At 45.7% G+C, this 26,645-nt stretch overlaps 1 protein-coding gene across 2 annotated transcripts; it reads right to left on the reverse strand.

The window, feature by feature from the left end:
- Positions 1-1,936: 1,936 nt before the first annotated feature.
- Positions 1,937-26,645, reverse strand: LOC140365250 (SRSF protein kinase 1-like). 2 transcript variants are annotated; one of them, XM_072451548.1, is made up of 16 exons: positions 26,535-26,645; positions 25,932-25,986; positions 14,410-14,549; positions 10,452-10,560; positions 10,280-10,367; positions 10,083-10,170; positions 9,478-9,584; positions 8,879-9,044; positions 7,718-7,743; positions 6,739-7,051; positions 5,673-6,239; positions 4,318-4,412; positions 4,110-4,217; positions 3,323-3,392; positions 3,029-3,121; positions 1,948-2,677 (listed from the first exon to the last, which is right to left on the reverse strand). In XM_072451548.1, exons 1-16 carry the CDS (start codon positions 26,545-26,547, stop codon positions 2,493-2,495), a joined length of 2,223 nt encoding a protein of 740 aa, XP_072307649.1. In that variant the 5' UTR covers positions 26,548-26,645; the 3' UTR covers positions 1,948-2,492. The 2 variants fall into 2 exon arrangements, with proteins under 2 accessions (XP_072307650.1, XP_072307649.1); XM_072451549.1 differs by lacking the exons at positions 25,932-25,986; positions 26,535-26,645 and adding an exon at positions 19,203-19,377 and having other exon boundaries at positions 1,937-2,677.

The following is a 26,645-nucleotide window of genomic DNA, read 5'->3' on the forward strand; positions in this document are numbered from 1 at the left end:
TGGACCTGGTCTGGACCCGGTCTAAAGCCTCAGAAGGACCTGGACTGGACCTGGTCTAAAGCCTCAGAAGGACCTGGACTGGACCCGGTCTAAAGCCTCAGAAGGATCTGGACTGGACCTGGTCTGGACCCGGTCTAAAGCCTCAGAAGGACCTGGACTGGACCTGGTCTGGACCCAGTCTAAAGCCTCAGAAGGACCTGGACTGGACCTGGTCTTAAGCCTCAGAAGGACCTGGTCTAAAGCCTCAGAAGGACCTGGTCTAAAGCCTCAGAAGGACCTGGTCTGGACCTGGTCTAAAGCCTCAGAAGGACCTGGACTGGACCTGGTCTAAAGCCTCAGAAGGATCTGGACTGGACCTGGTCTGGACCCGGTCTAAAGCCTCAGAAGGATCTGGTTTGGACCTGGTCTAAAGCCTCAGAAGGACCTGGTTTGGACCTGGTCTAAAGCCTCAGAAGGACCTGGACTGGACCTGGTCTGGACCCGGTCTAAAGCCTCAGAAGGATCTGGTTTGGACCTGGTCTAAAGCCTCAGAAGGATCTGGTTTGGACCTGGTCTAAAGCCTCAGAAGGACCTGGTTTGGACCTGGTCTAAAGCCTCAGAAGGACCTGGACTGGACCTGGTCTGGACCCGGTCTAAAGCCTCAGAAGGATCTGGACTGGACCTGGTCTGGACCCGGTCTAAAGCCTCAGAAGGATCTGGTTTGGACCTGGTCTAAAGCCGCAGAAGGACCTGGTTTGGACCTGGTCTAAAGCCTCAGAAGGATCTGGACTGGACCTAGTCTGGACCCGGTCTAAAGCCTCAGAAGGATCTGGTTTGGACCTGGTCTAAAGCCGCAGAAGGACCTGGTTTGGACCTGGTCTAAAGCCTCAGAAGGACCTGGTTTGGACCTGGTCTAAAGCCTCAGAAGGACCTGGACTGGACCTGGTCTGGACCCGGTCTAAAGCCTCAGAAGGATCTGGACTGGACCTGGTCTGGACCCGGTCTAAAGCCTCAGAAGGATCTGGTTTGGACCTGGTCTAAAGCCTCAGAAGGATCTGGTTTGGACCTGGTCTAAAGCCTCAGAAGGATCTGGTTTGGACCTGGTCTAAAGCCTCAGAAGGACCTGGACTGGACCCGGTCTAAAGCCTCAGAAGGACCTGGTCTGGACCCGGGCTTCGTCCCCGTTCAGAACCGCTGTACCTAATAAAGTGGCCGGTGAGTGTAGAGTGAATCCACTCGGCTCAGCGCAGCTTTTGAGCGTTGCTATGGCACCGTATTCCACTTGTTTACAAATGTACAATTGTCTTTTTATTAAAAAATGGAGACGGATCTGGAAAAAGGATTTGGGAAGAAGAAGCAGCCACGTTTTATTCTTTTTAATATATAAAAATAGACGTCAGTGCTGCAATATTTTCAAGAACCAAAGCTTTTTTTGTCTATTTTCTTGTTTGATATTGATTTGAAACGAGTCACAAACACTTAACTTTCCCCGAGGAGATAAGAATAAGTTTATGTTTTTAATATCTACCGTCTATATTCAGGTTTGACTAAACGTATGTCGGGTAAAATCTTTCCTAAAACGTGTGCCACGTTTTTGTCCCGATGCACTTTATCTGTGAAAAAACAAATCGTTATCAATCGCTCTCATCGATTTTCACACAGCGTTGGAGCGAGTGCGACGGGCCAATCGGAACGGAGGATTAAACGGTCAGTGTTGGAAAAATGTGCGGACGATTTCAGGAAACGTGAAAAAAAAAAAAAAAAAAAAACACTAAATCAGGGCTTAAAAGAGGGAAAAGTAAGTGCGTGTTAACGGGAAGTCGCACTGTCGCCTGCTCGTTTCCATGGCGATAGAAGAGGCGAATAACCGTGCTTTTGATCGGTTTTGAACGAAAACCGCCAACACATTTCCAGAGAAATAAGGAATGTGAAGGTTATTTACATTTTACAGTCTTTAAACTAGATTTTTAAGGCCAGTTATGTCAAGAGCTGGAGTTTAGATGATAAATATCAAAACGTTTACACGTGCTCTTTGGGGGAGAGGACCCTCTAAACGGGGCTAAATACACGGGTTTTACATGATTCGTGTTGTTTGAAAGGGGAAAATGCAGCGCGGGGTCAGGGCGAGCTCTGTGATTTGATTGGTCGGCCCCGGCGTTCTTTTTACTGCTTCAAATTGCAACAAGATGACGCAAAAGAACCGAAGCGTGTAAAGACAGGGGGCGAGTCTATGATGCGTTTTTGTTTCCATGCCGACACAAGGCGGTCCACGCGTCTTCAGACTCCGCCTGCGCCTTTGTGGGTGGAGTTACGGCTGCGAAATAACCAAAACTCGCCTAATCTACGTGGAAAAAGCCGAGCGAAGACGTGTTTCCAGTACTGCAGATCTTGCTTTGGTACGAGGGTGTGAGGCGAGGGCGGGCCGGGTCGCGTCCAATAGTCTGTGACATCGGCGGTTTGGGGGTGGGGGGGTGGCGGTCGTCCTCGCCGGTTTGGGTGGGGCGCGGCGGTCGTCAGCGGCGGAGCCAGGCGTGGGACAGGCACTGGGCCGCGCTGGCTCGCCGCTCGGGGACCAAGTCTAACATGGGCAGGAGGAAACTGCTGAAGGACGCCGCCTCGTCCTTGCACCACTCGTACTTCTCCACCAGGACGTCGCTCAGGCCCCACGGCTTCAGCCTCGTGATGTGACGGAGGTCGCCTAGGAAACAAGGGGGGGACACGGAGGAGTGAGAAGAGCGGGGGAAATGTGGGCTCTTACTGCCATTAGTAGTAACCTGCCTCCTCTGCAACGGCCCTCCCTCGGCCCCTCCCCCTCATCTCTGCCCTCCTACCAGCTCCGCCCCCCCTCCCTGCATCTCCTCTCTGCCCCACTTCTCCCCTCCCTCCTCCCCTCTGCTACTCCTCCCATCCCCTTTGCTCCTCCTTTCTGTACCTACCCTCCTCTCTGCCCCTCTGCACCTCCCCCTCATCTCTGCACCTCCTCCACCTCACTCCTCCCCTCCCCTCTGCTCCTCAGTCTGAGAACAAACCGCTGCTTCTGAACATTCACCTTTCTTAGTGAAGAACTCCTTGGTGTATTTCCCCGTCGTGATGAGTTTCCGCGGGACTTTTCCCAGCAGCTCGATGATGAGGGCGATGTGGTCTGAAACACACACACACGGTCTAAAGTACTCATAGAAAGGCTAAGCAAATAACTAAATAACTACAATGAAAAATACATCGTCCTCCAAATTTACTACAAGACTTTCCTCCAGCCATTTATTCAACGTCGTTCATTTACAACACGGTTTATTTAGAAAAGAGGCGACTTTATTGATAATTATTACTTATGACCGTCACTGACCTTCGTCTCTGGAGTAGTCTTCACCAGAATGTGGTTCAAAAAGATAATCTCCCGTCGCCAGCTCAAAGGCCTGAAAACACATTTATACAAAGGGTTTAATTACACACACACACACACACACACACACACACACACACACACACACACACACACACACACACACACACACACACACACACACACACACACACACACACACACACACACACACACACACACACACACACACACACACACACACACACACACACACACACACACACACACACACACACACACACACACACACACACACACACACACACACACACACGACTATGATTACCGTATTTACCAGACTATAAGTCGTACCTTTTTTCATAGTTTTGGCCGGGATGCAACTTATACATATACTTCGGAGCGACTTATGTGATATTACTTGTTATTTTCACACTTGCAACCGCATTTCATACTTCAGTGTAACTTATGTTTTTTTTCTTCTCTATTATGCATTTTTGGCTAGATATACTCCGGAAAATACGATATTATTATTATTTTACAGTCGACTACTCACACTTAACAGATTGATCGTTGCAGCCTTATTTGACACAATATTTTCAGTTATTTCAAATCTAAAAACTAAACAGGGACAAAACCCGGACCAAACTGAGGCTAGTTTGGAAAAAATGAAGGGGAAACCGGTATAAAATCTGCCTTTTTTGACCGTGTTCTTCTTAAAACCAGAGCATTTGTGCCACGTGGAGGTGTTCTGCCACGTGAGGGTGGTCTGTCGCGGCGGGGTCCTCACCATGCAGGCCGTGCTCCAGATGTCGGCCGGCGTGCTGTAGCCGGCGCCGATCAGCACCTCCAGGGAGCGATACTGCCGCGTCTGGATGTCCTCCGTGAAGTGCTTGTTCTGCGGACCAGAGAGAGGGGGAGGAATCAAATGGACGTCACGATTAAAGGGGTCCCGTCCAGTACGATTAAAAGGGTCCCGTGTCGTGCTCGAGACGTACCACCCAGCAGGCGTTGCCCAGGTCGGCGATCTTCACTTGCAACTTGTCGGCGTTCACGGGCTCCAGCGGGTTCACCAGCAGATTACTGGAGGATTCTGGGAAGAGCAAAAACACATGCCGCGTTTACGGAGTTTTAAAAGGGGACGTATGACAGGGTTTCACCATTGTCTAATTTTAACTTTATTTGTTGTATTTATACCTGTTGTACATATAAATTATAGTTTTACACCGATCGAGCAGGTATTTATGGGGAAAATGTTGAAAAATGAAATGACAGGAAGCGACATCACACTAGGGACACTCATTCCAGTCAAAGTTTATGCAGAATTTACACAAAGAAACTACTTTTTTCACTCTAAAAGGTTAATTCAACAAAATAAAGTATCTCTCATGTATTTTTATTTGCAAAATTAAAAGAATGACATTAGATTTTTGGCCCAGTGTTGTTTGCTGGGTAATTTCCTAGTGTGATGTCATCAATTACAAACAGGAAGTGAAATTATAAACCTAAAAAATGTGCTATTCTGTGATTATATTTTTTATAATTTAGCTAATTTTTAGCAAATTAAAAATATTGTTTATCTTAACTGCATTTTAGTTCAATGAGTCGTCCGACCTGTAGGGGGCGCTTTAAGAGGAAAAACACAACCTCCCAAAACATTCAGACGTATATTCCAAGCAAAAAGTTTTCCATGAGTTTTGATCTTCATTTAAATATTAATAATGATAGAAAAGAAACAATAAACCAGAATAATAAAATTAATAAATGTATCATTATGAAAGTGGGAGGGGAAAATGCTAATTACATTTGAATAAATGGCCTGCAATGATTTGTACGTGATGGGAATTAAAATCGTGCCAATTGATTTTAAGTACTGATACTTTTGATATCTGCTGTGCTACAGTCATGGTATTGACCCGGCTCTAAAATAATCAATACTTGTACTAAACTATGGGTACTTTATTACCACCATCCTCAAACAGTCGTCTCGATCATCGTTGACATTTCGGTTGCTAAGGATATTCACATGACAAATAAAGCTTTTGTGGATAATCTTTAGTGTAAATGATACGTTATAATAAATAAAATTATGCAAAGTATTTGTTAATAAATTAGTAATGTTTGGAATCTGCCTCGGTATCGTTGATTATTTTATCATCGTTTTCCTCTCCGGTCAATAGTCTCGGAGGAAACGCGGGAATAACACTACAAAAAGCTTCTGTCGAGGTGGGCGGGGCCTCGATTTGACCCGTTTTTCACATCGTCGATCGTCAAAGACACAATATTCGGCCGAAATGGAATAAAAAACACGGTGAGCGCTCAAACCTCGGCGCTGCCCGGCTCTAAAACGTACCGCTGTCCGCTTCCTGCTCCTCCTCCTTGGTCTTGGCGTCTCCTTGAGTCTCCATCTCGTCTTCCTTCTTCCGCTCCGTCGTGTCCTTGCTCCCCACCTCCGTCTGCGGCCCCTCCTCTTCCTCCTCCTTCGCCGCTGCTTCAGTCCCGTTACAAATCTGCGCGGCATCGTCCCGTATCGTGGCGTTTGTGGCATTGTTGTTGTCGTCGTCGGGGCTGGCGTCGGCCCGGTTAGCGTTCCGCTCATCCTCGGTCAGCTCTCGCGTCGTTTCAGGGCGGGTCTCGGCGTCATGGGTCTCGGGACGGGTCTCGGCGTCATGGGTCTCGGGACGGGTCTCGGCGTCATGGGTCTCGGGACGGGTCTCGGCGTCATGGGTCTCGGGACGGGTCTCGGCGTCATGGGTCTCGGGACGGGTCTCGGCGTCATGGGTCTCCGAGCCGGGGGTCTCGGCGTCGGGGGTCGCGGGGGCGAGTCCGTTGCAGTTTACCTCCATGGTGGTCTCTTGGCAGGACGGCTGCTTTGGCGAGGCCATGTCGGGTGAAGGGGTGGGCTCCGCTGGGCTGGGCTCTGCGAGAGAGAAAGGTTCAGGTCGTTAAAAGATCCCATATTGTGTCGTTTTCCCCGTTTCGTAGGAGGGGGGCGTGTTACGGGTACAGAGTGCTTCCTGGAGGAGGAGCTGAAACAGGGAAGCGTGCTGTGACACTCACCAGGCTGACTCATCCTGGTGAGTAGCCCCCGTCCTAGTGTGATGTCAATTACAAACAGGAAGTGAAATTATAAAACCTAAAAAATGTGCTATTCTGGGAAAACATTTTTCTAATTTTTAGCTAAATTAAAAATATACTTATCTTAACTGCATTTTAGTTCAATGAGTCGTCCGAACTGTAGGGGGCGCTTTAAAGAATAAACTATCATATTGAGGTAGAAGGAATAATTGTGTTTTGGCAGTCGTTTTCTGTGATGAGTTCGAATCGAACTCTCTTATAAATGAGGTTGACAATGTCGGTGGGGATTTCTCCTGGTAAAACTGAACTGGCGAGCCTCTGGTGGGAGGGCAGACCGGTACCTGTGGCGTTGGCGCTGAGGTCCTGCAGCGTGGAGGACGAGGTCATGGTCACGGAGGAGTTTGAATCCTCTGTGGTCTCCGTCGTCTCCTCCTCTTCCTCCTCGGCCGGGACAGTTTCTTCTTCTTCTGCTGCTGCTACTGCCGTTTCAACGTCTGCCACGCCCTCCTCCTCTGCTGCCCCGCCGCCCTCCTCCTCTGCTGCCCCGCCCTCCTCAGCGGCCCCGCCCTCCTGGAGCCGCTGCTGCTCCGCCTGCTTTTTCTGCTTCTTTTTCATCTTCTTCTTCTTATTCTTTGACATTTTGCCCATTTGCTGCTGAGAAATAATGGACACGCCAACTTTAGACACGGTCAATAATTCAATATTTAACATTTGAATCTGTTCAGAATCATGTGTAAGTTGTGTTTATGTCATAATTTCAGATGGAGGGAAAATATAACTCAAAAAGACTGAATCGCCCATAAAGATAGTACAAAACTGATCCATAAATAACTGAGACAAGACAATCACACATGTTATAACAAATATTGTGAAAAGATTTTCACACAAAAAAACACTCAAATAAATATTCTCCATACTTTCAATCTGCAGTAGAAATAATCATTGGATTTGTCGACTAAGCCCACTACAATAATTGTTAGTTGCTGCAGTAAGTTATATTGAACCTTATTTGTTTACAACTGCTACTTCCTACTACTACTGCTGCTACTTCCTACTAATGACGCTACGGACGGAGGCTACGGACGGAGGCTACGGACGGAGGCTACGGACGGAGGCTGCGGGGACACAGGCTACGGACGCTACGGACGTACGCTACGGACGGACGCTACAGACGGACGCCACAGACGGACGCTACGACTGCAACGAGAACATCCTCGTTCTTAGAGACACGTGCTGCAAATTAGTCCGACAGAAAGACCGGAGAGCCACCGTTACTTCCACCACATCCACGTTCATCCTAAATATTTTTTGGGTACTTACCGCTTTGGGAGCCGGGGCTGTGCTCACTGCGGAGGAGACAAAACAGAACGTTAGACCGACAAACGAGCTGCGCACCAATCCAAAAACCCATCAGCCGCGCCATCGCGTCTAATATTAGCGTCGGTGAGTCACTCCGAGCAGAACCGACCGTGGGTTTTCCAGACGCCGTTAAGGAGGCAAAATAATCATTTACAAAACTTCGTCGTCTGGCGACTCATCGGCGGGAGAATCACCGAACCAACAGAGCTCCTCCATGTCACAGGTCAGCTCTGCGGAAAGGCCGGCTGCTGCGGTTTGTTTGAATGTTTCTCAAGCTATTTTGGATCCGCGAAAACGTCTGCAATCGAATAAATGACAGACAAGTTTAACGCCAGAACATTCAGGGCAAATTAAAACAAACGGCCAACTAAAAGCTGGGTTGATTTCGGTAATTGTAATGTATTTGGCACAGACGCTAAATAAATGATGGATTATGGAAATGAAATCAGAAAAGTATTGAGTCAGTTCATTACTTTAGCTTTGGCACAGCTCCAGAGAAGCACAAACGCCACACGAGTATTAAACTACAAACAGCCTGATGTAAGCTAAGAACTATGGACATTAAAAGGTTATTAAACATAAAAAGTATAACACATTTTACTACTTATACAATCACTTTATGTGTGGCAAACTGGCATCACTTTTCTGACATTCGGTTAAAGTCAAGTGACTCAATTAATGTGCTTTTAATTGACTTGAGACGCAATTATTTCACATGGTCAGTTTGGGCCGTTTAATGGACGATTATTATTATTATTATTATTATTACGATTATTGACACCAAACAAATGACCGCTCCTCAAGCATGTGACCTCTCCGCAAGAAAACAAGAGAAAAAGCACTTTGTTATGTCTTAAATTAATTAAATCTTGGGCTGATGCAGGACTAAACGTGGAAAAGAAGTCCTGATTAACAGTTCAATACTGTAAAAACACAGGCTGCAGTATATTTTGCAGCTCAGGTGTTTACTGCCCTCGCTCTGACTGTAAAGAGCTGATGAACCAATCGCACGCTCCCGATGGTCAGCGCCATGCCACTCAAACCCCTGAACCCGCTGGCAACAAGGGTAAACGGTGCAGAACCCGCTGGCACAAGGGTAAACGGTGCAGAGTTTGGTCCGACCTGCAGATCCTGAGGGAGGAGCCGCGCCCGCCTTCTGCCACTGCGTCGCCTCAGCCGCCATCTTTCTGATGTACGCCTCGTTCACCGTCAGCAGGATGTTCTCTGGCTTTATGTCCGTGTGGATGATTTTACACTTGGTGTGGAGGTAGTCCAAGCCCTGCAGCACCTGGAGGAACGAGAAGAACGTCAGAACCAGGAAGATAGAAGAGGGCCAACCACAGGGACTTCTCCACCAAACATGAAACAGTCTTTAAGTGTGTCAACTTCTGTAAAAGAACAGGTCTTGAGGATGGAGAAGATGGAGAGGATGGAGAAGATGGATGGATGAAGGTGATGGATGGATGAAGAGTATGAAGATGATGGTGAGGATGGAGAGGAGAAAGAGAATGTAGTGGATGATGATGGAGAGGATGATGAGAATGATGAGGATGGAGAGGATGATGGAGAGGATGGAGAAAATAAAGATGGAGAGGATGATGATGATGATGGATGGATGAAGAGTATGAAGATGGAGAGGATGGTGAGGATGAAGAGCTGAGAGAGGATGGAGAGGATGAAGAGGAGAGAGAGGATGGAGGGGGAGGTGGGTCAGATCTCACCTGTTTGATGATGCTCTTGACGCAGGGCAGAGGGAGGCCCTGGTAGTTGGATTTGATGATCCATTTGAGCAAGTGATAACCCAGCACCTCAAACACCATGCACACATCTGAAGGACAGAAGTCAAGGAGGACAAAAGTAAAAGAGGAGAGAAGTCGAGGAGGAGAGAAGTCGAGGAGGACAAAAGTCAAGGAGGAGAGAAGTCGAGGAGGAGAGAAGTCGGAGGACAAAAGTCAAGGAGGACAAAAGTCAAGGAGGACAAAAGTCGAGGAGGACAAAAGTCAAGGAGGACAAAAGTCGAGGAGGACAAAAGTCAAGGAGGAGAGAAGTCGAGGAGGAGAGAACAGGAGAGAAGTCGAGGAGGAGAGAACAGGAGAGAAGTCGAGGAGGAGAGAAGTCGAGGAAGAGAGAACAGGAGAGAAGTCGAAGAGGAGAGAAGTCGAGGAGGAGAGAAGTCGAGGAGGAAAGCGAGTAATTGCTGCTCCATCCTTACTACTTGCAACATTTGGTGTGAGAGACTTTGCGACGCTCGACGTGACGACACAAGAATAAAAGACGGGAATATATAAATAAATATACACAAAACTGCAGCGTGTGAAAAGGATACGAGTGCCGTTCACGCCGGAGATCTTGAAGTCGTCGAGAAGCTGCACCACACGCTCTCGGTTTGGGTCATTGGGATCTGTGTTTCTCACCTAAAAAATGTCAATAAATGAGAAAAGATTAGCTAAATTATAAGAGAAGGCAACTAAAATAACATAGCACAAAAAAGCATGCGATTACAACAAAACCTCTGCGATTTACCGATTTTAGCAGCTTGATCTCGTCCATGGCCGTTTCCGTATAATGTTCTGCACTTTTCACCACCTTCATCGCCACAAAACGCTTCTCCCTAAAATAAAAAAAACATCGACATAGATTTTAAAATTAGGCAAAATACTTGAGATTAAAACGCTATGAATCGTGTCCCACTCACTGTATGTCCCAGGCCAACCACACGGTGGAGAAATGGCCCCATCCCAGTTTTCGGATTACGTGGTATTTCTGATTGTACAAGTCCCCGATCTTCACGTTGTGGTACCCGCCTGGAGGTGACAAGAAAATAAACAGTCAACAAACAGACAACAAATATCAATGGGTGCTTTCAATTTAAAAAAAAAAAAAAAAAAGACTTGGGTTAGGGTTAGGGTCATGTGATTCGAATACCGTATTGTACGGACTATTAGTTGCACCTTTTTTCATAGTTTTGGCTGGGGTGCGACTTGTACTTATATTTATACTCCGGAGCGACTTATATGTGATATTATTTGTTATGATGCTGCTCTGTCTGATCATTTCTGTGTCTTCTTTGACCTGTCTGTTTCTCCCAAACCACCGGCTGGTCCTGCAGTTGTTCAGAGGAGACACATAAATGATGGCACAGGTGCGCCGTTTACGGAAATGATAAACTTTGAAAATGTCTCATGTTCTAATGTAAATGATTTGTTGAACTCTGTTACATCTAGTGTTTTGAATGTTCTGGACACCATCGCCCCTATGAAGGCTAAAATGGTTAAAAATAAGCAGAAGGCGCCATGGGGAAATGATGATTCGGTCAGGGCACAGAAAAGGGAGTGCCGCAGGGCCGAACGGAAATGGCACAAGTCAAAGCTCCAGGTTCAAAAAGAGATTCACAAAAAGAAGCTGAACATGTACAACTTAATTTTATGTAGAACTAGGGAAAGATATTTCTCTGAAATAATTGGAAGCTGCAGTAACAACTCGCGTGTCCTGTTTGCCACAGTAAACAGATTAACAAACCCTCCAGCTCAGCTGCCGTTAGAACTCATTTCCACATCCAAGTGTAATGAGTTTGCATTATTCTTTAATGACAAAGTTCAGGGCATTAAAGATGCTATAAATCCCACAATGCAAAAAATAACCCTAAAACCCCCAAGAAACTTAGAGCTAACTCACTTTGCATCTGTAACTGACAAAACTGTCCATGAGATCATCACCAGTCTGAGTTCATCTACATGCTGCCTCGATGTGTTACCCATCAGATTTCTTAAGTCTGTGCTGAACAGTTTGTTAGCACCATTTACTCACATAGTCAACATGTTGCTTCAATCTGGAACATTCCCAATGTCTTTGAAAACTGCGGTCATAAAGCCTCTCCTAAAGAAGAGCAGTCTTGATGCCGCAGTACTGAGTCATTACCGGCCCATTTCTAATCTGACATTTTGGGGCAAAGTCCTTGAAAAGGTTGTTTACCAACAGCTCACAGATTTCCTCTTAATAAACAACTCATTTGATGTTTTTCAGTCAGGTTTTAGACCTCATCACAGCACTGAGACTGCTCTTGTCAAGGTGACAAATGACATCCGCCTGAACACTGACACGGGCAAAGCCTCAGTCTTAATTCTGTTAGATCTGAGTGCTGCTTTTGACACTGTCGATCATGGGATCCTCTTACAGAGACTAGAGGACTGGGTGGGCATCACTGGCACAGCCCTAAACTGGTTAAGGTTCTATCTGGAAGACAGGAAGTACTTTGTTGAAATTGTTAACTGTGTCTCAGACCACATGACCCTGACCTGTGGAGTGCCCCAAGGGTCAGTCCTGGGTCCCCTTCTGTTCAACCTCTACATGCTGCCGTTAGGTCAGTTGATACGCAGTGAAAATGTGTCCTATCACAATTATGCAGACGACACTCAGATCTATGTTTCACTGTCGGCAGGTGACTATGGACCAGTGGATTCACTCTGTCACTGCATCCAACAGATCAGTTTGTGGATGCAAAACAACTTTCTCCAGCTGAACTCAGACAAGACTGAAATCATCGTTTTTGGCCCACAGAAACAAAGAGAAAGTGTTAGCGGTCACCTCCAGAGTCTCGCTCTAAAACCTACAAACCAAGTTAGAAATCTGGGGGTAATAATGGACTCAGACCTGAACTTTAACAGCCACATCAAATCAATAACATCAGCAGCTTTTTACAATCTAAAAAACATTGCCAAAATCAAAAATATAGTGTCAAAACCAGATTTAGAGAGACTTTATCCATGCGTTTGTCTCCAGTAGATTAGACTACTGTAACGGCCTGTTCACTGGTCTCTCCAAACGAGCTGTAAAATAGCTGCAGTACATCCAGAACGCTGCTGCTCGGGTCCTGACCAGAACCAGGAAGTACCATCACATTAGTCCTGTTCTCAGGTCTCTGCACTGGCTCCCTGTGGCTCAGAGAAGAGACTTTAAAGCAGCTCTGCTTGTGTACAAGTCTCTCCATGGACTAGCACCAAAGTACATCTTGGACATGTTAGTGCCATATGAACCATCTCGGACTCTGAGGACCTCAGGGACCGGCCTCCTGCTGGTGCCAGAGTCAGGACTAAACATGGAGCGGCCTCCTGCTGGTGCCAGAGTCAGGACTAAACATGGAGCGGCCTCCTGCTGGTGCCAGAGTCAGGACTAAACATGGACCTGCCTCCTGCTGGTGCCAGAGTCAGGACTAAACATGGACCGGCCTCCTGCTGGTGCCAGAGTCAGGACTAAACATGGACAGGCCTCCTGCTGGTGCCAGAGTCAGGACTAAACATGGACCGGCCTCCTGCTGGTGCCAGAGTCAGGACTAAACATGGACCGGCCTCCTGCTGGTGCCAGAGTCAGGACTAAACATGGATCGGCCTCCTGCTGGTGCCAGAGTCAGGACTAAACATGGACCGGCCTCCTGCTGGTGCCAGAGTCAGGACTAAACATGGAACGGCCTCCTGCTGGTGCCAGAGTCAGGACTAAACATGGATCGGCCTCCTGCTGGTGCCAGAGTCAGGACTAAACATGGACGGACCTCCTGCTGGTGCCAGAGTCAGGACTAAACATGGACCGGCCTCCTGCTGGTGCCAGAGTCAAGACTAAACATGGGGAATCTGCATTTCAGTTTTATGCAGCTAAAATCTGGAACAGTCTTCCTGAAGATGTGAGACAGGCTTCTACTCTGACAACGTTCAAATCTAAGCTAAAAACTGTTTTGTTTAGCTGCGCATATGACTGAAAGGATTTTTATTTGCACTCTTCTCTCTTTTATGTGATTTCATTAGTTTAGACAATCAGTTGGACTGATTTAAAAAGGGAGTTGGACTCCGAAACACGTTGGACGTGTAAAAGTACATACCATCAGTTGGACTGATTTAAAAAAAGAGTTACCCTTTGTGGCTAGGTGTTTTTTTTATTAATTAATTTTTATTTAGTTAATTTTATCGTATTTCTGTTCCTGTAATTTCTTTGTGATTTTAATGCATTTTTCCTGCTGTGTGAAGCACTTTGAATTGCCTTGTGTATGAAATGTGCTCTACAAATAAACTTGCCTTGCCTTATTTTCACACTTGCAACAGCATTTCATACTCCAGTGCAACTTGTATGTTTTTTTCTTCTGTTATGCATTTTTTGGCTGGTGCGACTTGTACTCCGGAAAATACGGTAATTGGTGCTAAAACTAGCAAATAAGATAGTAGTTTTAGAAGGGTCTGAATATACTGTATATCAGAAATGATAAAAGCACACAGTGTGATCAAATGTACAGTTAATTTGTGTTGAACATACTTTTTTTCCATTGGCTCAATATTCGATTTTAAAAAAGTTTGTACCGTCAGTGTTTGTGACATTAATACATTCAATTCAATTCAATGTCGTGCTTCGGTCCAGTTTTCTTCTTATGTTTTAAGTGGTGCGAGTTCGTTTGTGGCGTTGAAGAAGCCGTAAAGTACAATCCTCTCCGTGTATTTGTGCTCGTTACATTCAAACTCACAGGAGGTAGTACAGCGCAACAGCCATTTTTAGCCATGTAACTGTACTTTTACTCTAGTACATAAGTACATATACAAGTTATACATATAGTCAGTCGGTGAGCCCCAGAACAGCCACGGCCACAGTTATATTCCAACCTCCGAATGCATTACCTCTACAGTAGTCGTTGGGGTCCTCCTGCTCCTCGTCGTCTGAGCCCAGGATTTCATCGTCCTGTTCGGGCAGAGGAGAGTCGCCCTGGCCCTGAGAACCTCCTCCCCCTCCACCGCCACCGCGTCCCGGAGGCTCTGGTCTGAGGAACACAAAACAAACGACACGTGAACACGGCGATCCGTCAACGCACACGGGTCGTCTGAAGGGAGCGCAAAACGTCTCTTATGACCCGTGTTTGGAGACGTTTGTCAAAAGGTTTTACACCAGAACCTCAGATCAAGCTGTAGATTTGTATCATGGGGAAAGTGCTCAGTGTTCATCAGAATAAATGATCAAACGTTAAAATAGCCACTTTAATAAGGTCAATTATAAAGTGCCTCCAACAGGTCGGACGACTCATTGAAGTAAAATGCAGTCAAGATAAACATTTGGAATTTTGCTAAAAAAATATGAAAATGTTATCCCAGAATGGCACATTTAGGTTTATACTTTTACTTTTTTGTAATTGATGACATCACACTAGGAAATTACCCAGCAAACACTGGGCAAAAACTCATCTAATGTCACCATTGTCTTAATTTGACAAATACAAAGAGAGTGACTTTATTTTGTTGAATTAATGTCGAGTCAAAAAAGTTGTTTCTTTGTGTAAATTCTGCATAAACTTTTGACTGGAATGAGTGTATCTACAGATTTTTCAACGTTTTCTCCACAAATACCTGCTCGATTGGTTTAAAACTATAATTTACAAGTACAACAGGCATAAATACCCAAAGAAAATAAGTCATATGTGCACTTTAAAAGGATGGAAAATGAGACCGCTGTGTGCTGCTTGCAACCAATTACCAACGGATATCAGAAGTATGAAAAATTACAACAATTGTGTCAACATTTAACAAAAAATAAAATCTTGCAAAATGAAAACTGCACCCAACCCGGAAGCTAAAACCCACGAACAAAGCGTTTTATTCTCCGTGAAGGAGGAATATAGCGCATCCGTTAGCGCGCTCATTTCTGTTAGCTTTATTGTGATGGTAAATTCCGCTCTGGGCTCTAAAAGTTGAGAAAAAATTATGGCGGTGATGCTCAGAATGTGCAAAACAAACTTCACGTTTTAACGCCTTTAAAAACGTGTTAGTTAACTTTGATGTCATCCTTCGGCGGGGAGAGGCTTTCTAGGAGCCCGGCCTCTACCTGCGAGGAGGAGATAATGACATTCCTGTGCGACTGCGGCTGGTGCATCACAGCTTCACAAGTGAGGAAAGTGTGAGTCACTCCTCCACACGCCTCCCACTGACACGAGCCACAAATAACTGACAATAATCAAGGCAGAAGAGAGCGACCGAACCGAACACTCTTGAGAAAGCAACAAAGAAAACACAACGTAATATCTGACAACTATTTACCGAGTCGGAAGCTAAATCATTGAAAAATCCAAATTGCCTCCGGAGCATTAACCAGACTGGACTGCAATTTACAAAAGGACAAGAACTACATTTAGCCAAATGGTTGTGTCCATCAAAGGCACAAAACGACAAGACGCTGCAAGAGCAAATGAGAAACTGTGGCACTACAACCTTCAATACAGTTCGTTTGATTATTATTATTTTGATGATTGTACAAAGTCTCCTTTTTCTTTGCAATGTCTCAATTTTGACTAATTTTCTTTCATTCTCCGTTTCTTTCTGAAAAACAAAATAAAGTGCAATTTTACAAAAACTGCCAAATAAAAATCAGGTTCTTTGCATTTATGTCTATTTTTCGGACGAGAGGTTGAACTGAAATGGCTTAATTTTTCTCCAAGTGCTGACTCGTGTAATTGTGTTGCGGCCGTTTGTTGACACATTGATTAAAATGCTAATAAAGTCCCAATTCGTACATAGATATAATTTATTAGTAATGTTTAAAGTGAGTAATCAGAGTCAATTTCCTTCTCTCCACAAAGATGATATCGTAAAAGCTAAAAGAACCTAATTATAAAGCATTTCTTCGATCTAAGCGATATTGGCTGCTTGACTCATAAAACGTGCCAAAGGGTTTCGTGAGCGCTACGGACTAATTAACAATCAACGGTCTTAAGCTACCGGCCTCGTCCTTTCACGGTTTGGAAACGGCGCCCCGAGGTTTTCAGAGCAGAGTAAACGTGGCGCCGTAACAATTCAAAGTATTAAAATGCAGCGGCAGTGACTTGAAGCAAACGGGATTAACGTTTAAACCCAGCGTGTTCACGATATGGACCTAAATGTACGAGAAAAGACCCAGCTCTGCATTCGTTTTATGTAAAAGGACTGGATTTTACGCAAGGTTTTAATTCAGTCAAACTTGCACAGTGCATATATGAAATATTAATCCACGCGCTGCTTCTTTCACCTACTTTAAATTGTATATGTGCAAAAATAAAAGCATCTTTAAAGTGACGTACGGCAGGTTTTCACGATTGTCTAATTTTTACTTTATTTGGTGCATTTATACTTGTTATAATTAGAAATGATAGTTTTACACCGATCGAGTAGGTATTTGTGGAGAAAAGTAAAGAAATCTGTAAAACAAAAATTACAGGAAGTGACATCACGCTATGTAAACTCATACCAGGCAAAGTTCATGCAGAATGTACACAAAATAAACACATTTTTTGACATTCTAAAACAAAATAAAAGGTGTTCTCATACATTGTAAAATCAAATAAAATTGTTGCACTATTTGGGTTTTTGCCCAATGTTTGCTTGGTAATTTCCCAGTGTGATGTCAATTACAAACAGGAAGTGAAATTATAAACCTAAAAAATTTGCTACTCTGATCAACTTTTTAGCAACATTTAAAATCTTAATTTAAATCTTAACTGTATTTTAGTTCAATGAGTCGTCCGACCCGTCAGATGGACTTTAAGTTTCATCTGAATCTATTATGAAACATCACTTCCTCTCTTCCAAAATAAAATACAAAATACATTGCCATTTCGCGGAACAATACAGGCAATAAAATGACATGTTTGTGGAAAAGTCCCTTTTTTTGGCAGCAACTTTTCCAATAAAGACCGCCGGCACCGTGCAGTAGACACCGGCCTTAAACCCCCCGTCCAGGTCCGGTCTAAATAAAAATAAAGACTTTTAAGGAGTCCACCTGCAGCGTGCTAACTAGAGCAGGTCACACATGATCTGGAGTCTATAACGAGTCGCTCACGGCTTAAGCAGCTGCCTCAGAGTCGTGTGCTATAAGCGAACACTGTTTATGTACGGCCTGATATTGAATCCACCCGTGTCGTGGTTCACAAATGCTGGGCGAGGGTCTTCAGCGCCACGACAAAGCGCTCGGTCGCGTGCCGGCGTAATTGCTTAATAACTGTTTTGACATCTCCGTGCGAAAGTGTCAGCGTAAACGGTTCAAGCGTCCGGCCCCGTTTTAGCAGCTGCGCGACAGATCACGAGACTCCAGCGCCGGGAGAAACCTCGAAGCGGGACCAAACGCAACCGACGCTCTGATTGGGACATTTACTCAAACAAAATACAAAATGATGTATTACAAGATTGTGTTTCTTTTTCCAGAACTCTCTGCTTCAGCCTGGTTTTAATCCAGGGTTAGACTTGGCCTGGACATGGGTTTGGTTGGGGTTAGTCCAAGTTTAGACTGCATTTTGACTACATCTGCATTAATGTAACAATTAGGCCAGCAAGATGATCATTTAAAAACACTTAACCCATATAATAGTCCTCGCTTTAATGGTAAAAGATATTCAGGAAAGGTCTGACCTCGTCCTGTGGTATTGATACTTTGAATTTTTTTTGTGGATTGATACTTTTGACGACATAAAATAAAGCTAAAGGTATTGCGTCTTCCATCCAGACTGAATCGAGAGTTTTCTCACAAAAGGCCGAATAGATGAAGCCATAAACATAAATCACAGACAACTACAAAATCCACAACTGCTTAAACACTAAATGTCTCTGCACCGGCCGACCCCGAGCACCTGCAGCGGACGAGGACGCCGCAGCCATAAAAATGATACTCCAAGCAAAAATATTGACCTAAAAAACACACTCGGAATACGCCGTTCCAGACTTGTTATGAAATGCAAGAATCAGTTACAAGAAACGTAAAAAAACTACGAGCGTTCACTTAAGGACAGATAACGATTTGACTTTCCTCACTGCAAACAAAGCTTTTAGTTGCCATGGTTCCACTTTTATTTGGTTATAAATGCATTTAAAGTGTCACTGTGCAATGGAGATGATCATTGGAAAAGTGAAGACTACTAAAATATGCTTATGCAAAATACAAATGCCTTTATGAATTTAATATTGTTTGTCAAGAGTCTCAAATTAAACTGACTAATTGACTAAATGTAGTACTAAGTTTAGTCCTGGTCTTGTTTTAAATATAGTCATCAGCTCATGTACTTTCTACGACAGCAACTTCATCCAAAAACTATATACTCGGTTAAGTTATTTCTATTTAAGTTCATCCAGGTCATTCACACATGATTAAACTCCCATGCGATAAGTTTAAAATAGAAAACCTCTTAATTACTTTGTCCCTGCGTCAACTTTGCTGCTGCAGTAACGCCGACACAGCGTTTCCCCCCGGCACAAACTACAAACACAACTCTGATTTTCCTACGTCTCGTCTGAACATTTACATCCCTAGTGTCGCCTGCGCAAAGCTCGATTTCCTGCAGACTGAAGCGGAACAAACGAAAAGGCTCTCGACGCTCTGCACATCGAGACGCAAGACATTTTCGACTGATTAAAACGCAAAGTCGAGAGGGACGAACGCGTCGATGCCGAACCGCGCTCACCTGCATGAAGCCCGAATTCCCATGGACAGAAGTGGCACCGTGGAGCACGGAAGGGGGTGAAAACGCTCAATCCATGAAGGAACTGAACGCGCTTTCCCGCCTCCAAATGAAAAGTTAACGGCCGGAGCGTCGCCGTGGAGACTGTCGCCGTGCAGAGTGAACGAGCGCGCCGACTTTTCTCACACGTTAGCGAAAGACCCAGTCCCTCTCTCACTCCCTCTCCTTCTCCAACTCTGCCTCTTGCTCGCTCTGTCTCTGACCGTCGAGTCTCCTTGGCTGTTGACAGCTCCAGGCCCCGCCCCCGCTGCGCCGCGATTGGCCGGAGCAGAGCGGCACTGCATTGCAGGTGAGGGACAACAGCAGCAGCAGAAGAGTCGCAGTTTCCCCCTTCACTGGCCCAAAAATGTATCACACTTTGGGGAGAATCTATGTTATGGCATTCACCCATTTGAACGTGCCATTTAATAATAGAAAATAAGATATAAAATACATTTGGAGAGAGATTAATGCTCATAATGATAAGGATTAGCCAGGTTAATGATTACATTGTTTTGTTATTTATCAAAGTAAAAGTCCTTTAAATCTTTGTTTTCTCCCTTTACAACAAAGTAAACAAGGACTAAAAACAGGTCTAATCCAATTTAAAATCAAGTATAACATCTATGAGCCCATGTATGTACTGTAAATCTAACAAACTGCGACATGTTTAATATAAAATTGGAGAGAGTTCACTGCATAAATAGGAGCAGAGTTTTATTTTTCAGTTTCCTTCAGGGAAATGTGCTCCGATTAATCTCAAACGCCGACATGAAACTGCAGAGAGCTGCTCCACTCTGACGTCACGTGTAAATCATGGTCCATACGATCTCCATGCGTGTCAGATAAATCAGAAACGCTAGGCCGTGATGTCCAACCACAAACCATCAGATAAGCTTCTGCTGAAGAGAGAGGGTTTGATCGCCGCACAAGCAGAGACTGAACAAAATGGACCCAAAACGACTTAATATTCAGTGAGTTTTCAGGTAAATAAAACATTATATTTCCCCCTAAAACATTCAATTCAAACATGAAAAGACAGACTCTGAGGCGGAGGTGGAAGCAGGGGACAAGAGTTGAACGTTATGCAATAAACGCAGCCGTGACCACGAGAAGTCCACTCAGCAGCAGAGAGCGAGCGGGGCTTCGGCAGTGACCGCGAGCGGGGCTTCGGCAGTGACCGCGAGCGGGGCTTCGGCAGTGACCGCGAGCGGGGCTTCGGCAGTGACCGCGAGCGGGGCTTCGGCAGTGACAGCGAGCGGGGCTTCGGCAGTGAGAGCGAGCGGGGCTTCGGCAGTGAGAGCGAGCGGGGCTTCGGCAGTGAGAGCGAGCGGGGCTTCGGCAGTGAGAGCGAGCGGGGCTTCGGCAGTGAGAGAGCAGGGCTTCAGCAGAGACGAAGCATTAAATTAAATTTATTTTCAAATTCATATACACATTTTTTAACCAACTATCTTTAAGGTCATATATTGTGCAAAATTGTCTGAGTTTTTAACGTTTCCAAACAGACGTTGTTCGCTCATCAAATACCTTCTGAGCCCCAGAAAACACTGATGTCTAAGACAAGAGATCTTCTGTGCTGTCCACAAGTCTACAAATCATCACCAGACTCTTTCTGACCACAATTTACATTAGCATGCGGGGGCAAGCTAGCTTTGATTTGTTTCCCTGTGATAATTCCCTGATGCTGCCATTAGAGGGAGTGCCAACACCAAATCCTGAGCCATTATTTTAAGCTCTAAAAACATGAGAATGCAAAGGAAAGGAACTCAAACATGTTTAAAGGAAAATAACAAAAGAAGTTCTGCAGAATGTGTGTCCTTTATGATAGTTAACTCATTAACACAAATAAACACATGGTCAAATCCTGCAGCAAAGGTCCTGACCATGCAGAGCTCAACATCTAGAGATGTCCCAGAGCGTTTTATGGCAGCAGCTCTGACCATTACTGGACTTAGCAACATCAACAATCAACGAATCTTCTTTGGACTAATCACAAATACAGGAGTTACTCACTGGCAGGTCAGACCACTGGCCAGTTTGACCACTGCAATGTTGAGGGAATCAATCCAATCCAAAAGCCACATGACCCAAAAAGACTCAATCTAATGTGCATTAAAGAAGAGGCCGCGACAGAAGAGCTACAGATCAGCTACACAAGAGCTACTGCACATGACACAAGCAGGACAATTTATGAGAGCGGTGTCTTTCTGCAGCGAGAAGCAAAGCAACGAGAACAGGGAGAGAGAAGAGAGAGAGCAGATAGGGGGAGAGAGAGGAGAGTGAGTGGAGAGAGGGAAGGAGACTGTGAGAGGAGAGAGAGAGGAGATGGAGGGAGAGAGAAGGGGGAGACTGTGAGGAGAGAGAGAGAGTGAGAGGAGAGGGAAGGAGAGACTGAGAGGAGAGGGAGAGGAGATGGGGGGAGAGAGAAGGGGGAGACTGAGGAGAGAGAGAAAGAAAGAAAGAGTGAGAGGAGACTGAAAGGAGAGAGAGAGGAGATGGAGGGAGAGAGAAGGGGGAGACTGTGAGGAGAGAGAGAGTGAGAGGAGAGGGAGGGGAGAGAGAGGGGAGAGACTGAGAGAGAGAAAGAGAGTGAGAGGAGAGGGAAGGAGAGACTGAGTGGAGAGGGAGAGGAGATGGGGGAGAGAGAAGGGGGAGACTGTGGGGAGAGAGAAGGGGGAGACTGTGAGGAGAGAGAAAGAAAGAAAGAGTGAGAGGAGACTGAAAGGAGAGAGAGAGGAGATGGAGGGAGAGAGAAGGGGGAGACTGAGGAGAGAGAGAAAGAGTGAGAGGAGAGGGAGGGGAGATGGGGGAGAGAGAAGGGGGAGACTGTGAGGAGAGAAAGAAAGAAAGAAGGGGGGGACTGTGAGGAGCGAGGGGGACTATGAGGAGACAAAGAAAGAGAGGAAAGTGAGAGAATGTGGAGAGGGAGAGGGGGGAGAGGAGAGAGAAGAGGGAGGGAGGAAAGAGACGCGGAGAGAGAGGAGAGAAGAGAGAGCGAGAGGAGAGGGGGGAAGAGATGATATAGACGAGGAGAGGAGAGAAGAGAGACGGGGGGAAGAGAGAGACGGGGGGAAGAGAGAGACGGGGGGAAGAGAGAGACGGGGGGAAGAGAGAGGAGAGAGAGAAGAGGGGAGGAAATAGATGGGAGAGAGGGAGAAAATAGATGGGTAGAGAGAAAAATAAAGGGAAGAGGGAAAGAAAACAAATAGGAGGGAAAAACAAATGGAAAGGGAGGGATGAAGAGCTAGTGAAGAGGAAAGGTAGAGAGAAAGCACAGATTAGAGGAGGGAGAGAACGGAGACGGACGACAATAGAGAACATAGACGGAGTGAAAGAAAAGAGAACGAAACGAGGGGCGAGAGAGAGGGATAAAGGGTGAGGCGAGACGAGCGGGAGAAGCTACAAAAGGGGAGGCAGATAAGGGAGAGTGGCAAATCGTGATGTGTGAATATTCTACATCTAGTGGAACAGAGAGAGGGCAAGATTAAGTGAGGAACGGACAGAGGAGTGAGAGAAGAGAGAAGGAAGGAGACGGGGAGGAGTGAGAGAACAGAGAAGGAAGGAGAGGAGTGAGAGAACAGAGAAGGAAGGAGAGGAGTGAGAGAAGAGAGAAGGAAGGAGGAGTGAGAGAAGAGAGAGAAGGAAGGAGACGGAGAGGAGTGAGAGAAGGAAGGAGACGGAGAGGAGTGAGAGAAGAGAGAAGGAAGGAGACGGAGAGGAGTGAGAGAAGAGAGAAGGAAGGAGACTGAGAGGAGTGAGAGAAGAGAGAAGGAAGGAGACGGAGAGGAGTGAGAGAAGAGAGAAGGAAGGAGACGGAGAGGAGTGAGAGAAGAGAGAAGGAAGGAGACGGAGAGGAGTGAGAGAAGAGAGAAGGAAGGAGACGGAGAGGAGTGAGAGAAGAGAGAAGGAAGGAGACGGAGAGGAGTGAGAGAAGAGAGAAGGAAGGAGACGGAGAGGAGAGAGAGAACAGAGAAGGAAGGAGAGGAGTGAGAGAAGAGAGAAGGAAGGAGACGGAGAGGAGTGAGAGAACAGAGAAGGGAGGAGAAGGAGAGGAGTGAGAGAACAGAGAAGGAAGGAGAGGAGTGAGAGAAGAGAGAAGGAAGGAGACGGAGAGGAGTGAGAGAACAGAGAATGAAGGAGACGGAGAGGAGTGAGAAGAGAGAAGGAAGGAGACGGAGAGGAGTGAGAGAAGAGAGAAGGAAGGAGACGGAGAGGAGTGAGAGAAGAGAGAAGGAAGGAGACTGAGAGGAGTGAGAGAAGAGAGAAGGAAGGAGACGGAGAGGAGTGAGAGAAGAGAGAAGGAAGGAGACGGAGAGGAGTGAGAGAAGAGAGAAGGAAGGAGACGGAAAGGAGTGAGAGAAGAGAGAAGGAAGGAGACGGAGAGGAGTGAGAGAAGAGAGAAGGAAGGAGACGGAGAGGAGTGAGAGAAGAGAGAAGGAGAGGAGTGAGAGAAGAGAGAAGGAAGGACACGGAGAGGAGTGAGAGAAGAGAGAAGGAAGGAGACGGAGAGGAGTGAGAGAAGAGAGAAGGAAGGAGACGGAGAGGAGTGAGAGAACAGAGAAGGAAGGAGAAGGAGAGGAGTGAGAGAACAGAGAAGGAAGGAGAGGAGTGAGAGAAGAGAGAAGGAAGGAGACGGAGAGGAGTGAGAGAACAGAGAATGAAGGAGACGGAGAGGAGTGAGAGAAGAGAGAAGGAAGGAGACGGAGAGGAGTGAGAGAAGAGAGAAGGAAGGAGACGGAGAGGAGTGAGAGAAGAGAGAAGGAAGGAGACGGAGAGGAGTGAGAGAAGAGAGAAGGAGAGGAGTGAGAGAAGAGAGAAGGAAGGACACGGAGAGGAGTGAGAGAAGAGAGAAGGAAGGAGACGGAGAGGAGAGAGAGAACAGAGAAGGAAGGAGAGGAGTGAGAGAAGAGAGAAGGAAGGAGACGGAGAGGAGTGAGAGAACAGAGAAGGAAGGAGAAGGAGAGGAGTGAGAGAACAGAGAAGGAAGGAGAGGAGTGAGAGAAGAGAGAAGGAAGGAGACGGAGAGGAGTGAGAACAGAGAATGAAGGAGACGGAGAGGAGTGAGAAGAGAGAAGGAAGGAGACGGAGAGGAGTGAGAGAAGAGAGAAGGAAGGAGACAGAGAGGAGTGAGAGAAGAGAAGGAAGGAGACGGAGAGGAGTGAGAGAACAGAGTAGGAAGGAGACGGAGAGGAGTGAGAGAAGAGAGAAGGAAGGAGACGGAGAGGAGTGAGAGAAGAGAGAAGGAAGGAGACTGAGAGGAGTGAGAGAAGAGAGAAGGAAGGAGACGGAGAGGAGTGAGAGAAGAGAGAAGGAAGGAGACGGAGAGGAGTGAGAGAAGAGAGAAGGAAGGAGAGGAAGAGGAGTGAGAGAAGAGAGAAGGAGAGGAGTGAGAGAAGAGAGAAGGAAGGAGACGGAGAGGAGTGAGAGAAGAGAGAAGGAAGGAGACGGAGAGGAGAGAGAGAACAGAGAAGGAAGGAGAGGAGTGAGAGAAGAGAGAAGGAAGGAGACGGAGAGGAGTGAGAGAACAGAGAAGGAAGGAGAAGGAGAGGAGTGAGAGAACAGAGAAGGAAGGAGAGGAGTGAGAGAAGAGAGAAGGAAGGAGACGGAGAGGAGTGAGAGAACAGAGAATGAAGGAGACGGAGAGGAGTGAGAAGAGAGAAGGAAGGAGACGGAGAGGAGTGAGAGAAGAGAGAAGGAAGGAGACGGAGAGGAGTGAGAGAACAGAGAATGAAGGAGACGGAGAGGAGTGAGAAGAGAGAAGGAAGGAGACGGAGAGGAGTGAGAGAACAGAGAAGGAAAGAGACGGAGAGGAGTGAGAGAAGAGAGAAGGAAGGAGACGGAGAGGAGTGAGAGAACAGAGAAGGAAAGAGACGGAGGAGTGAGAGAACAGAGAAGGAAGGAGACGGAGAGGAGAGCGAGCCGGAGGAGCTTCAGGACTTCTCCTCCGCGCAGGAAGCATACGAGATAACCCGCATTCTCGTCGCTCTGCGCCCACTTCCTGTTTGTTCCGGGTTTTGCGCTTCTGAGCGAACGCCTTCATTTACCAAACATCTTATGTCAAGTTGTCTAATAAAACAAATCCGGATACCGGCTGACGCAAGTATTGAAAATAAATACTAAACAGTTACAAGAACACATTTTACAGTTCTGGCGAAAAGTAAAAAACACACAGAAACAGCATTATAATCCCGGTAAACCCTTTTCCAAACATACAATGACATTTAAAAAATACTTATTATGGATAAAGAGTTAAAGACGTTACAAAGTGAAAGTGCACACGATAAATATTGACCCTAAAAAAGCATAGTTCCAATTATTATTTGAGTAACAAGTGGATAAAGGAACAATCATGACTAGTTTTATAATAGTCTATAGTTAGACAACGTGGTGATATTACAAAATAAAAATGATATATTGTTTATGAATTTTCCATGGAATCACGATTGAATCATTTAATATTGTGACTGACAACACGTTTACGTCTCTTTTTCACGTTATTCTTTACAATGTCTCGCAGTAGTTTTTGTTTTATTTTGAAATGCAGATGTTCTCCGTTTACACAATTATGTATGATTCATCCATCTAATGATCACAATACCAAAACATAAACACACAAGCAAATCAAAACGATGCTGACATTGTTACCACATGTAATTAAGACAATAAGTTGAATAATAAATTAACTAAACACACCTTTTCCCAGGTTTTCTTGGCTTGCTTTTCTTTTTCCTGGCTTGCATTGCGAGAACTGGGGGGGGGACAGGTGTAACGTGAATAAAATAAGGTGAAATGACACAACAATACATTTAACGTGAGGCTTAAAATGACTAAAGCACGTTCAGGACAAGACATACTTTTGTAACAGCTCGTGTTTGTTTTATGTTGCACTTTAAAACATATTTATTGATGTTTTTGTGGTTCTCAGACGTGCTAGCTGATGTTTAGCTCTGCACAATGCTAACACGAGTAGCATCACTCATCTCTCCGTGTAACTCGTACAATTAATTTTAATGACAGTTCAGTTTTATTCCTGACACATACTCCAGTAATACGTTTGCACTGTCCAGATTAAATTATAAAGGTTTTGTCGTACGGTCTGTTTTTCTTGTGATGCTAAGATGCTACGGCTAGCTTCAGCTACAGCAAAGCGCGTGGTCCACTTTCATTCACGGCTTACGCGCTTCAGGTAAACAAACGTTCACGTGTCTTGGCAGAGGAACATTATTGTTATTATGTATATTCCGTGGTGTGAATGCGGTGATTGTGGATTATATAATGCGCTGTTATGAACTGTACCTTTTCTTTCCATGTTGAAATGCAGGGGAGACGCACGCCGCGTTAAGTTGCCGGTAAAAATGTCCGGATTTCTGAAGTGCGCCACACCGAGCCGACCGGCGGTGTGTTCAC

The sequence above is a fragment of the Eucyclogobius newberryi genome, unplaced genomic scaffold (genome assembly GCF_026437365.1).
Source record: "Eucyclogobius newberryi isolate DKJ021-1_F unplaced genomic scaffold, fEucNew1.0.hap1 SCAF_19, whole genome shotgun sequence".
In the NCBI taxonomy this organism is placed as follows: domain Eukaryota; kingdom Metazoa; phylum Chordata; class Actinopteri; order Gobiiformes; family Gobiidae; genus Eucyclogobius; species Eucyclogobius newberryi.

Coding starts and splice junctions, on each gene's coding strand:
- LOC140365250 (XM_072451548.1), bottom strand. Junction 14,550..25,931: donor CCAAGAAAACCTGGGAAAAG/GTGTGTTTAGTT, acceptor TGTGTTCCTCAG/ACCAGAGCCTCCGGGACGCG. Junction 4,413..5,672: donor GGAGCAGGAAGCGGACAGCG/GTACGTTTTAGA, acceptor TGCTCTTCCCAG/AATCCTCCAGTAATCTGCTG.